This window comes from Lissotriton helveticus, chromosome 7 (assembly GCF_964261635.1).
Source record: "Lissotriton helveticus chromosome 7, aLisHel1.1, whole genome shotgun sequence".
Lineage (NCBI taxonomy): Eukaryota > Metazoa > Chordata > Amphibia > Caudata > Salamandridae > Lissotriton > Lissotriton helveticus.
The window spans coordinates 491,865,496-491,879,732 of NC_136068.1; the positions used below are offsets into that span (position 1 = coordinate 491,865,496).

Consider the following 14,237-nt stretch of genomic DNA (forward strand, 5'->3'; position numbering starts at 1 on the left):
CCTGAGGCCAAACCTGCCCTCTTCTTACCTTAAACGCACACACACAAAGGCATTCGCCTTTTGACCCCCTGCTCTATACCCACTGATTACCACCTGGGCAGCGACAGTGATTTCACCTTGGTAGCTCTATTAACATTTCCTCCCAATGGCATCATCCTCTCAAGCAGCAGCTGGTGGCAGGATGAGGGGCAGCTGCTTGCTTCAGCACTTAGCCACATGGTTTTAGCCCTCCACAGGGCCCTGGAGATAGAGAACTGTTCACTCAGAGTTCCATATAGAGACATCCAGTGCATCGCTAAACTCCACCTCTTCAGCCATGATCAGGCCCAGTAGCGGTTGCTTACATTATAAAATGGTAAGACAAACTTTTTTGACTCACTTAGAGGCACTGTGAGAAACCCGTACATCTCTTATATATATATATATATATATATATATATATATGTATATATATATATATATATATATATATATATATATATATATATATATATATATATATATATATATATATATCTCTTATATATTATATAGTGCTCTGTTATAAACAGTGTTTACAATGGATTATGATTGAGAGCTATGGTGTTGAGTATGAATCAAGGCAGTTTGAGTTTCTCACACTACCTGCAAGTGGAAATGATAGCACTTTTAATAAAAAAAATAGAGGACTGACCCACTACCTTGTCCTGTTGTTCCTCTTCGGTCCTGCTTCAGTCCAAAGCTCCAAGGCAGCAAGGAGTCTCTGAGCCTCTCTCCTAACAAATCCTGGTGCTGCTGTCATGCTGCTGATAATGTTAGGCATCATGATGGAAGCACCAGCATTGGCTTGGAGCTGGATGCCTCGACGCTCTGGCAGCCTGTGCCTGCTCTCCACAGAGCAGTCTAATACAGCTGAGTGGAGAGGTTTAAAATGGGCATCTCAGGCAGGCTGTCACAAGATAGCCGGCCAAAGTGACATGCACAGTTCAAACTGAAGCAGCAACACTTCTCCTTGTTGCCAATCAACAAATATGGCCCGCCCAGCACTGCCACTCTGCTTGGCTGAATTGAAAAATAAAATATCTTCATTATCATTTTATATTTCGTGCTTTCTACCCTTTCAGTGGGAAGGGAGGCGATGCCCCTCCACCCTAAAGGAGTAATCACCGCTGATCAGGTCTAGGTCTGAGCGCAAACAGATTGGAGGCTGCAGGGGAAGGCTGAGTGGATACTCAAATGGAGATGGAAGGCAGCATTGAGGTTTGAAAACACATAGCATCTCTTCCCCTGGAGGGCTTTCTGCTTTCGTTGGCTAACTCACTGAGTGGTCAAAGAGAGAAGGGGGCAGGATGCTGGGGCTTTTGAGCTCATAGAGAATCAATATATCTCCCTCAGCCTTGGAACAACTGCTATGTTCGGCAGTGCCAGTCTGTCCTGTTTGCACACACTCCGCTGAGTGTAGCAAAACAGTCAGACAGTCCTCTCCTCTTTGACTATTGAAGAATTGTCCAAACTCCACATGGTGAGTAGCTTCTAGTTTCTTACAACACCTCATGCTTTACTGTTTATGACAAATTTAATTGATTTGTGTTGCAGAAACTGCCATGCTACCTCAAGGGTTATGCAGACTGCATAACCCTACTGGAAATTCCAGTTGACTTCTTGCAAAACCGTATTTTTCATTCCATTTGGGTCAAGTGGGAATGGGGCTACACAAGATGTTAATGGGAAGTCTTCTGCGTAACTGGTACTTTGACTGGTTGTCGCAGTTAGTGTGTGGGAAGAGGGGTTACAACGTGGTAATGCCGGATTTATCTCAGTGGAACTCTTAGCCAGGTATTCTCTCTTCATGTAGCCAGTCTCAGGGTAGCACTGGGGCACAAAATTGGCCCGGGCACTAAAATAAAAGTGGCTCCATTAGCAAATCAAATAGCTCAAAAAGTGGTGCACATTTACAAATCAGGATACTTGTGAATTTGTAAAGACACCGTATAAGTGTTTTGCAAGGTGTGGGAGGCTGCATTAATTTGTGCTTGCTACAGGCAATGTTTGTGGTAATATCAGGGAAATCAATTGGACAAATCAGTTCACCAGACCATAAAACAGTCCCACAAACAATCAAAATAAGCAGTCCACACTGACCTATCAGACCAGCCTTTTCGTCACAGCCAGATTGCCCTGTAAATGATCCTGACCTTGGTCTACCTAGTTTTCAGTTGTCCATTATTCATCTTTGTGAAGGCTAGATTTGACTAAACAAAGAGATCATTCAAAACCAATTTGTTTCTAGGTCTGCTTTCACAGCACAACTGCCTGCAGAACCTATGATTACTGACTCTTTAAAATATACATAGTGTTGGCTTTTTCTGCTCCCAGTGCTTAATTTGAGACATTGGTTGCAGGTGGGGGCCTCTGGAACTCATTACTAGGGAATGCCACATATCGTTCCACATCAGACTTTAACCGAGAGCAAGAGAGAGAAAAACACAAAGGGTGAAAAGAACAAAGAAAATGGAAAAAAAAACATTTAAAAAGGGAGCCAGCAGGGATGCCAAAGAACCTGCAAGAGTCAAATAAAGCGTGAGTCAGTGTCTGGTGGTGGATGAAAGAGGTATGAGGTGGAACCTGTACTACGCAGCCTTGGTATTTGTTACCCCTCACAATCTGTACTGCCAACAACAGGCTTCAGTGCAAAACCTGGTGCCCCAGCACTTATTCTTTTACAAATTAAGCATTGTTTCCTCCCAGAGGAATTTGTCCATCGTATTTTACTGTATTGACTGTTTGCTGTAATATTCCATCTCAAGGAGTTCTGCCAATAAAATACACAACAGATAACTGTACATCTCAAATGTATGGTAAAATGTTTATCTTAAAGATGCAAAAACAACAGACGGGAACCCCTTTTGTGCTTAGCCTATCTCTCTGTGTCAGCCCAAGGGTCTTACCCTGTGGTGTTAAAAGGACCGTCACCCACTGAGATTCCAAGTGGCATGCTTCAACATAGAGTCCTTTCCAGATACTTAGGGGGTCATTAGGATGGTGGGCCGACTTTGTCTGACTGCCATCCTATCGTGAAATGGGACCGCCCCCCATAAGGGTGGGGGTCCGGTAGGGGCCATTAGGATGTGCCCACCACAGTGGCGGGCGCATTCTGCATTCTGCATTCTGCATTCTGCATTATGTTGGGTGTTGCACTCAGCACCGCCCGCCACAATGGCACAATGCGCGGTGCCTGCCATGTTGTGCATGGAACTGCAGGGGGGTACCATAGGTACAACCCATGTGCACCCCCACCCCCAGAGTCCCTGGGGGCCCGCATCGGGCCCCCACAAGCAATTCCCACATGCCTTTCCGTAGCTGCCACGGAAAGGCATGTTTCCGCCCCCATAGTAATATGGCTGGCGGTGTCCAACAGACACTGCCACCATATTAAACTCTTTTCAACTTGTTGACCGGGCGGAAAAGCGGCAGATGGTCTTTCCGTTTGCCGCGGACACCGCCTTTAGTAATATGGCAGGGGGAAATGGGTGGCGGGCGGGGACGGATCTCGGACAGATCACCACCGCCATGCGGGCGTTGGCGATCCGCCCAAGATCCTAATGGGCCCCTTAGTGTATCTGGATAGGCTCAACCGTGTGTGCCAAGGGAGCTCAATGGTCATCGGGAGGGATCCTAGATTAAAAATGGTCTAGGGTGTCCTCAGGGTTAATTTTATTTTCAAGGGGCACCCTTACGGAATTACAAACAGGTGGGGATGCATTAAGGTAATCAGTATCCTCTGTATCCCTGTGTCAAAATGTTTCAGCCATCAGACCAGTGCCTCACTCGGTTAGTTGGCTTTCACCAAGACCTCACAAGGATTCCATTAGTATCCTATTGTTGTGAACGTATCTAGGACCCTATTTAAATATTCCTGATGTATCCCTTATGTGGTTATAACAAATCATATCCTTATAAAGGCATAAGAATCATATCCATATTTAGTCAGAGCCAATGCAGTCCAAATAAGGCAAGGCTACTCCCATAGACTCCTAGAAAGTACAACGCGTTCTTTAAACAAACCAAGCCTCCAGCAGCCCAGGAATTCCCCCCTGCTTCTGTTTTGATTTTTCCAACAACTCCTGGAGTCCTGAAAGAACTGTAAGTTCTTAGTGACGTCTTATGTCCAACCTTACGTCAAACTCGGCACCTTCCAGGTATAAATATACCAGCAGCTGCCCTAGCAAACACACGGTGGTTTGGAGCAGATCAGCTATCTACTTGCCCGACCCTGCTATGGCAAGTGCAGAAGGAAGCCGACCCTCCCATTGACGCACTGAGAGAGACGCTGTCTTTTCTCCTGCCGAGAAATCCAGCTCCAGTGTTTCCAGTCACCCTTGTGGGTTGCTGGGAGATCGAGTCCTGAGAACGAGATACAAGACCTCCTTCATTCTATAACCAAGGTACGGAGCTGATTAGATCCTTAGAGAATTCTTGATTCAGATTCTTGGCAAAACTATCTTACCTTAAACTGCAGCTCATATACTCCTTCCCCCGTACTAGGCTTAGGTTAGGTACACCGGGGTAGGCGTATCTTAGAAGCACCAGTTGAGTACGTTTAGTCATGGTTTTATATATGTATATATTTTATCTATTTTAAACACGGTATGGCTTAGAAACTGTACCATGCTTTTACAGTATTATTTCATAATACTCCTTTTACTGTACGCACTTTACTTTATAACAAGTATTGCAATTGTGGCAACTCACTTCTCTTGCATGAGAAAGAAGACTGTTCAATAAATACCCACTTTTATTGAAAACGCCCGTCTCTCTATTTCTCTGCGCTTCTGGTGAAACTAAGTATGCACGATTGACTGAGCGAAATAGTTATCTATTGTTTCCGCGACTCTGGAGATATACTCCTTATTCTGGAGGGAGCAAAGTTGTCATGTTTATGCGGTTGTCAGAAACTAATCCCTTCTTGTCTATTCAGGAAAGTTAACTCGTTCCTGTTCATTCGAGAACGTTTCTAGTGACCTCTGAGCTAGCTGGCATTTATAATTAAGTCCAACATATTCAGTAGAGACCTAGTCGACCTCAGTCCTACGTCTAAACTATTGTTTATGTTATTCCAATGCGCAGAGCCTATTGGGAATATAGGAACTACACTACACTATTTGTGTGCATTAATTTGTAAAACTTACATTCACCATACTCATACATGCCTTACATGCCGATCTATTTGGTCTCTATGTGCGGACTTCTCTTTCGGTATGAGAGAGACAGAGATAATTAATGATAAAATTAACCCTCAGGACCCCATTGACTATTGCAAATCTAGGATCCCATCCAATAACCAAAGAACTCCCTTGGCTACCAAAGTTGAACCTGTCCAGATACACTAAGGGGCACATTAGGATGGCGAGTGGACTCTGTTCGCCCGCCATCCCAAAGCAAAAGGGGACCGCCCGCCATAAGGGCGGTGGTCCCGTTTGGGCCATTAGGATGCGCCCGCCACAGTGGTGGGCGCATCCCGTATTTTTAACATCGCGGCGGGCGGTGCTTAAAGCACCGCCCGCCCCAATGCTAAAAATGTACGTCAAGTAGTTCAATGTACAACGTGACAGGCACCATGCGGTGCCTGCCACTTTATAAATTGAAATGCAGGGGGGTACCATTGGTACCCCCCCATGTGCACCCCCTCACCCCCCAGAATCCCTATGGGCCTGCAACTGGCCCCCGCAAGTGATTCCCGCATGTGTCCGCCCCCCATCATAATATGGTTGGTGGTGTCTAACAGACACCACCACCATATTAAACTCTTTTCCGCCCGGTCAACTTGTTGACTGGGCGGAAAAGCGGCAGAAGGTCTTTCCGTCCGCCGTGGTCCCTCCCACCATAGTAATATGGCGGGAGGGAAATGGGTGGAGGTGGGGGCGGATGTCAGGCGGATGGCAGTGGCGATCCGCCCGACTTCCTAATGGGGCCCTAAGTATCTGGATGAGGACTCTATGATGAAGTATGTCACTTGGAATCCCAGTGGGTGAGATTACTTTACTCACCACAGGGTCATGCTCATGGGCATGCTCTTAGAGATAGGCTAAGCCAGAAAGGAGTTTCCTGCTGTTATTTTTTGAGTGGATAGATGTTTGTGAAGGTGAGTGAATCATACACAGAAAGCAATACATTTTGCTTCATTTTCCATTGCAGCAATATTTGTTTCTAATTGTAGTCAGGACTCAAAATGCGAGCAAGTCCTACTCACTTGGCCGGTTCTTGTGGAGAAGTGTGGCTCAGGGGTTAGAGGCGGCAGACCCAGAAGCTGAGATCGGTCCTGGACCAGGGTTCAATTCCCCGCCTCGCCGGGTCTTGGGCTCAAAAATTTCATGGACTCGATAATTCTCGTTCCGGTGCCTACTCGACTCATGGGTTCACACTCTGCGACTCTGGGCAATAGCTTGCTTAATCTCCACTACGGCCCCTCGCGGCGGGATGCCTGGCTTTCACCTTGTGGATACCCTGCTTGGGCTATCTCACAGGGGAATACCAGGACGGGTTCCCAAGGCAAAGCGCCTTGATGCCTACGGGTGATACGTGCGCTATATAAATCGCAATACATTTACATTTACATTTGTAATACTTGTAGTGAATATTATACGTCTTTGGCTGCCTATGAATATATAGATGTCTTTTTTAATGTAGCCATGATTTCTAATGGTACATTTCTATGTGCACCAACAGGAGACATACAGAGCACTCTGCTGAAGCTCGAAGCGCCTCCCAGAGAGGCAGCGCTCTGCACTGTTTTCATCATGAAAAGCCATTTTGGATTGCTCCTGTGTTGCTGGATGCTCGGCCTGACATCTCCTAAGTTGTCTAGAGTGGAGGCTGGCTGCCGTCATGGCAATACTAAGGAATGTGAAGCAGCTCACTTTGTGCCTGGGCACAACCTAGGTGGAGAAGGGTTTGACGTCACCAAACTGGAAAGGACGGGAGCCTATGTTATCAAAATGGATACAGGAAACAGAAGCGCAGGCTGTAAACTGTGCAAGAACCCACTGCAAGGCAACAGATACCAGAAGATACCCAAGCAAGTTGTTGACTGGCGCATCGTCACGAGGCACAGCATGAAAGCGACATCCAAACTTCATGATTCCAGCACCTCCCTAAAACTATCGCAAACTGAAACCATTAACAATAATTGGAAAATTGGCCTCTCAGTGAGCTACACTGCAATGGCAGGTTCCGTTTCCCGCTTGTCAAAATTTGCAGGGAGGAAATCAAACTCAGCCAGGTACAACTTTATCAGCCAGGAAGTGTCCTGCACACATTACAGGTGAGATGGGAGTTCATCCATATTGTGGAGTGCAATTGTTATGGCTGAGGGAAGGAAGTAAAGGTGGGCATGCTGTGTTTCTGAAAGATGAATCACTAGCACAATATCAAAATCAACAATGGTGTGTAATACAAATATTGTGTCACAAATATCATTTATAAAAGTATTGTGTCCCTATCCTTATAATGGTAAGTACAAAAATATAGGGAACACATATTGCTTCATGCTAATATTGTTAAAAAGCATGCAAATATTGTTTCTTAATTTAAAGTAGTAAATCTGAAATATTTAAATATACACCATTAATAGAGGGTTAATTCAATAAATATCACTAATATTTAATGTCATATATATCTATATAAACTTATATGAACGCATATGCATATATACATACATACATATATCAACCGAAGAAATGCTGAAGCCAATTTCAAAGTCCCTACTGTCTTTTTTTCAAGAATAAAAATGGCAGCATGCAAATTGTTCGTAATCCTGATGCGTTTCACCGTGAAAATGGTATGACCTTCAGTATTGAACAAGTGCATGCTGGTTGATGTAGTATTTCAGGACTACAGGTATACCACAGCCTGCATTTAAAAGCATATGGGTACCTAATTCAGAGACCTGCTACACCTGTGACCAAGGCTCGTGTTAGAGCTGAAATGCATCAGGATTATGAATGATTTTCACGCTGCCACTTTTATTCTTGAAAATAAAACATTAGGAACTTTGAAATTGGCTTCAGCATTTCTTTGCTTGTTGGATGGATTTACGGATGTTCCATGCCCATTAAGCTGAAGCCACCCTGCATGGGACCATGGCTCCCTCGATAGACACCAGGGCAGGAGGCGGGCCCCTGGGGATTCGGGTCCCTGGGTCCAAAATCAGCCTGGGAGGTGGGCTGCATGGCCCCCCTCCCCTACTGTAAACAAATAGATAAATAAAAAGCCAAGCCACGGGAGATGGGGTCCCCAGGGCTAAAATCGGCTGAGGGGGCAGAGCCGCCCCCTCCCTTACTGTAAGAAAGAAAAAAGAAAAAGGTCAGGCAATGGGGTCTCCAGAGTTGAAATCGGCCTTGGGAGGGGGGTCGTGCGGGCCCTCTCCTCATTCCAAAAAGGCCTGGACTCAGACTAGGGAAGGGGGTCACATGGCCCCCTACCCTGATATAAAAATAATAAATAATGTTTAAAGCCGGCCCAGCAATTTGCAGAAGGCCCGCCCCTTAAACCCAAATGTGCCTACCGGCGCACTACTGGTTGGGGGTGAAGTTCCCTTGATTTCTGATGATCCTTGGAGGCCAACTACCCCTTCTGTTACCTCCAGGAAGTCCCACACAGTGGGATTGCTGAGAATTCATCGGAGGCCTTGCCCCTATTCTCCACTACTCGGAAAAGATCCTCTAGGTGCACTACTAAGTGGGGGATGAAGCCTCCTTGGATACTGAACGTCCTTGGGGGCCAAGAAACCCTCCTGTTACCTCCAGTAAGCCCCACCCACTGGAATTGTCGAGATGTCATTGAAAGCCTGCCCCCCTTTCTCCAATAGATAGGAAATAGAATTTAAAAAAACATAGAATGAACTGAAAACAACAAAGGTTACAGGGACGTTAGAGTTATGAAACAGAATTTAAAAAACCTTAGAAATTCACTGATAAAAAACAAAGGCCACAGGAATGGTATAGTTGGCTCACGTTTCAGCAGTTAGAGTCAGCTGAGCTAACTATAACTCATCCCCTGCAATGCACTGCTTATAACCTCACATATTTCATCACTCATGACATCACTGATGACATCTGAAATGACATCATTGATGACATCTCAAATTACATTACTGATGACATCATCCACAGAACCTGCCACACACCCAGTTACACCCCATACAACATCTCATACACCCACTCCCACCCAACCTCTGACGTTCCCATTCGCAGACCCATATAAACAGTTATACACGTACTCCTTGAGCCATAGAGCCACTAGCACATCAACTCACCTATACAGCCACAAATACAACCACTAACTCACATATATAGCCACTCATGCAGCTACTCACTGACCAACACAGCTATTCACACATCCACACATACAGACATGCAGACTCTTACACACCCATTCATACACCCATACAGCCATTCTCATACTGAATCAGTCACCTATACAGATACTCACAAACCTACTCATTCACCCATACAGTCACTCACACACTTACTCACACATCCACTTGCTTACTAATAGAAATATTAACATATGTACTCACTCGTTTATACAGTTACTGAGACAAGCACATACTGTAAGTGCTTGTCTCAGTAACTGTATACGTGATGCCATTTGAGATGACATCAATGATGTCATAAGCAGTGCATTGCAGGGGTGTAAGTTATAGTTAGCGCAGCTAGCTCTAACTGCTAAATGTCTCTGGCATTGTACAAGTGATAACTATAAACAAATATTAATAATAAATACATTTAACCAATATTAGGAAAAGTATTGTAGTCTAGGAATAATAGATTTATTATTCCCACTCCACTTTATGCAACAGTAGAGAAAGTGTAGGACTTTGAAGGGGTTAAATATATTGGGACTGATTAACAAAGGTATACTTACTCTTTTGTGGGAGCTTACGATTGTTTGCTATTCACAAAGGGATTTACAAGCAGTATCCTTACGAGTGCAGAGTCTCTGCACATAAAAAGGCCTATTGTTTGATGTACGATGACTTCGCACTAGCAAAGATATTATTCAGAAATCTCTTTGCGAATAGCAAACAATCATACACTTACACAAATGTGTACGTTTACCTTTGAAAATCAGGCCCATTATTCCCACTCCAAACTACGCATCAGTGGGGAAAGTGTTGGGTTTCGGAGGGACTGGATTTACTATTCCCACTGCAACCGGGGCAACATTAGTCAAAGTGTTGCACATCAAGGGATTCAATTTACTATTCCCACTCCAAACAGGCAAACAGTAGGGGAAGGGGTGAACTTTGGAGGTTTTAGATTTACTATTCCCACTGCAAACAGCGCAAGGGTAGGAAACGTGTTGGATTTGGAGAGGTAATATTTACTATTTCCATTCCAGTATTTTCAAAACTCCACTCCAGTCTGTGCAACATAGGGTAAGCACTGGACTTCGGAGGGATAGGATTTACTATTCCCACTCCAGTCTATGCAATAGTAAGGAAAAGTTTGGACTTCTGAGGGGTTAAATGTATTATTCCCACTCAAATCCAAGCAACAGTAAGGAAAGCATTAGATTTTGGAGCACTTCCATTTACTATTACCACTCCAGTTAGTAGAATTGTAGGCAAAGAATTAGATTTCAGAGGGGTTTGATTTACTATTCCCACTCCAAACTGCACAACAGGAGGGAAAGCGTTGAACTACCCAGTGGTTAGATTTACTATTCCCACTCGAAACAACATAATATTTGGAAAAGTGTTGAACTTCGGTGGGGTAAGATTTACTATTCCCACTCCAGTCTGTGCAACAGTAGGAAAAACGTTTGACTTTTGGAAGTTTAGTATTCCCACTCTAGTCTAAGCGCCAATAGGTAAACTACTTCCCTTCAAATACATTACATATATGAATAACCCTATTAATTTAGAAAAAATCTAAAACTCCTAATATAAACATTATTACTTAACATAAAATATATATATTTATAAATGAAAAATAAAAAACAATTAACCAATTTACAGATTTCACAAACAATGTATTAATTCATTTTTAATTTGTAAATAATGGTTATTTAATTATTACCTAGTTAACTTGCTACCCTATATCCCTATAAACCTAGTAACCTACACTTAAAATAAAACTAAAATAGACAGGCACAACACAAATTACATAATCAATCATAAATTACCTAATTAGTTAAAAATTCATATTTTATTGTGAATGAATTATTAATTAATAAACTTCCCCCTCTATAACCGTACAAACCTAGCAGCCCAAACCTAAAATATATTAACAATTTAATTTTAAAACATTAAATAAATTAATAAATTACTAAGCAAATTACATAAACAAAAAAGACATTAACAAAAAATATTGTAATTTTATTTGAACAAATAAAAAGATAAATTGTAAAGAAATATTAATAATAAATATATCTGACCAATATTAGGAAAAGTATTGGAGTCCGGGAATAATAGGTATACTAAATCTAAGTTCGTAGAACTCGCCAGAATACCAAACTCGATCCCTTGCGCAGCCGAGTGGGGGCTTGCGCGGAGGGACAGGGACAGGGGCTTACAGCCCTTCATAGCCGCCATCTTAAGAGGGCTAAGGGGTTTGCAGTCTAGCTGCAGGACGTCTGCCGCCCTCCCGAGGTATTTAAATCACCGCATCTTCGCAGCACGTTGATTGCTATCGTGCTGTTTTCACCCCTGAGGCGGAAGCCGGGGTCTCTACCTACTTTCTTATCTATTTTTAACAAATTGTGAAATGTGATTTTAAGTTGCGCCGTGTCTTTTTGCAAGTAGTTTACTTACCTGTGGGGGGTCAAATCTAAGTAACTCGCCAGACTACCAAACTCGATCCCTTGCGCAGCCGAGTGGGGGCTTGCGCGGAGGGACAGGGGCTTACAGCCCTTCATAGCCGCCATCTTAAGAGGGCTAAGGGGTTTGCAGTCTAGCTGCAGGACGCCTCCCACCCTCCTCTGCACTACACTACATAAAAGTCACATGTCTCTACGTCCGAAGCGAGCCGTCCGCACCCGACCGGGACCAGGGGCCACCCCCCCCTCTTCATTCACAACGACAAAGGTTGATATACAGTAAGGAGTCCCTGTATCAACTGCGTCCCACAGCGCCTGCATGTTGCCATCACCACTTACATCCCTTAGAGACCTCTCATTGCTGCCCTCATTGTAAGGCTGAGATAATTAACCCATCGAGCCTCCCGGTTTTAAAGGACTATCATATGTACCTTCTTAACTGTAGATCTCTTCCAAAACACAGTCTAGAGATATCTTTGTTGCTGGAGGAGCATACGCCGGATGTAGTTTTTTTTAACTGAGACTTGGCTGACCCAAGATTCTCAGCATGATCTAGTGCAAGCTCTTATCCCTGGCTATCAGATAGCCCGATTAGATCGCCCGCAGGGCAAAGGCGGAGGGCTTGCGATTATCTATAAGGATAGTTATATGTGTCGCTGCCTGACGGAGTCCATTGCCGACTGTGAAAGTCTCCCCTTTGTAATTGAATTTTCACCCAATAACAGCTTTTCTGGCATTCTTATTTACCGCCCCCCTGGCTCTATAAAACAATTTCAAACAGATCTTCCATCAGTTGTGGCAGAATTGGTTACATCTCCCTCAAATTTCACTCTACTTGGAGATTTCAATATCCACTTTGATAATACTTCAGATACCATAGCCACAGAAATGATAGCCAGTTTAGCCGCTATTCAATTAGAGCAACTTGTCTTGGGTTCAACACACATTAAAGGTCATCTATTAGACCCTGTATTCAGCAATAGTGAACATTTAAAAATGGGCAGTATCAGCCATCTTCCTTGGACTGATCACTTTTTAATCTCTCTAATTTGGACTGCTTCTAAAATTCCATCTTGTATTCCCCTTCTACGAACAACTCGTAATTGGTCGAAGCTCAGTATCGATAAATGGACCAACACTCTTATTGCTACCAGTCCTCTACTTTCTTGTGACCCTTGCATTAACAATAGGCTGTTTGACAACTGGATCACAAGCTCCCTCGACTCTGTACTTCCTCTTCGCACTTCGGGCGCAAAAAGGAAGCAAAAAACAGCGCCTTGGTATTCAGAAGAGCTCAGGGAGAAAAAACGTTTATGCAAAAGAGTAGAAAGAAAGTGGCGCATGTCCTACGACCCTATGGACAAAGCAATCTATAGGGAAGCTATTAGGACATATAAAAATGAAATAAGAATCACACAGTCTGCCTACTATACTGAAAAGATCAGATTGGCTAAGTCCAAGCCTAAAGAGATCTATCAGATAGTGAAGACGCTGACTAGGGTGCCGTCTCCATCGACAGGCAATGATAATTCATCCTCTCGATGTGATGAACTGGCCAATTCTTTCTTTTTTAAAGTAAATACAATCTATACTTCCTTTTCAGTTCCAGACTTAGAAATGTCCACCCAAAAGTTGGATCTTCCTATAGAGCTAGAGACCCCCCTTCGGAAAAATTACCTGACCCATTTTCCTTTGCTGCACCTTGACACTCTTGAGCCCTTAATAAACCAAATAAAATCTGGTTCTCCATGTGATCCTGCTCCCCCTGGCGCGCTGTTCCTAGCCATTAAAGTCATTCTCCCCATACTTATGGAGTTGTTGAATTCTTCCATAGTAAGCGGGATGGTGCCACAGGCGTGGAAGCATGCCATGGTTCGAGCACTGTTGAAAAAACCCACTCTTGATCCGACGATTTTCAACAACTATCGTCCAATATCACTTCTTCCCTGGGTAACTAAGGTCCTAGAGAAACATATTAACATCACTGTAACTCAGTACCTCGAGCATAACCATCTGCTCGATGTTTCCCAGACAGGCTTTTGTCCTAAACATGGGACAGAGACTGCTCTGTTGGCTGTGACAGAGGAGACAAGGCGGATCTTGGATGAGGGAGGGTCAGTGGCAGTGATCCTCCTTGATCTGAGCGCCGCCTTTGATACGGTAAACCATAAGATTCTTTTACACTGTCTCCTCGACTTGGGGATATCGGGAGAAGCCCTGGCCTGGTTCAGGTCCTTTTTAAGTGATCGTACGTTCCAGGTCTTTGAAGGCACTTCGGTCTCCTCTAGCAAGCCACTGGGTTGTGAGGTGCCGCAGGGCTCTTCATTGAGCCCTACGCTTTTTAATGCATACATGAGCCCGCTGGCTGGGATTGTGCGTCCGCATGGCATTAACATCATTACCTATGCGGACGACACGCAGCTAGTGGTCTCCCTTGT

General features: G+C 44.1%; 1 protein-coding gene across 1 annotated transcript in view; it reads left to right on the forward strand.

The window, feature by feature from the left end:
- The window catches only part of LOC144768662 (perforin-1-like), a 53,570-nt gene that overhangs the window by 24,583 nt on the left and 14,750 nt on the right, over positions 1-14,237 (forward strand). Inside the window, exon 2 of the mRNA XM_078652482.1 lies at positions 6,706-7,300. Coding sequence (XP_078508608.1) covers positions 6,777-7,300 — 524 coding nt within the window. The 5' untranslated portion in view covers positions 6,706-6,776. The remainder of the gene's footprint in view (positions 1-6,705; positions 7,301-14,237) is intronic.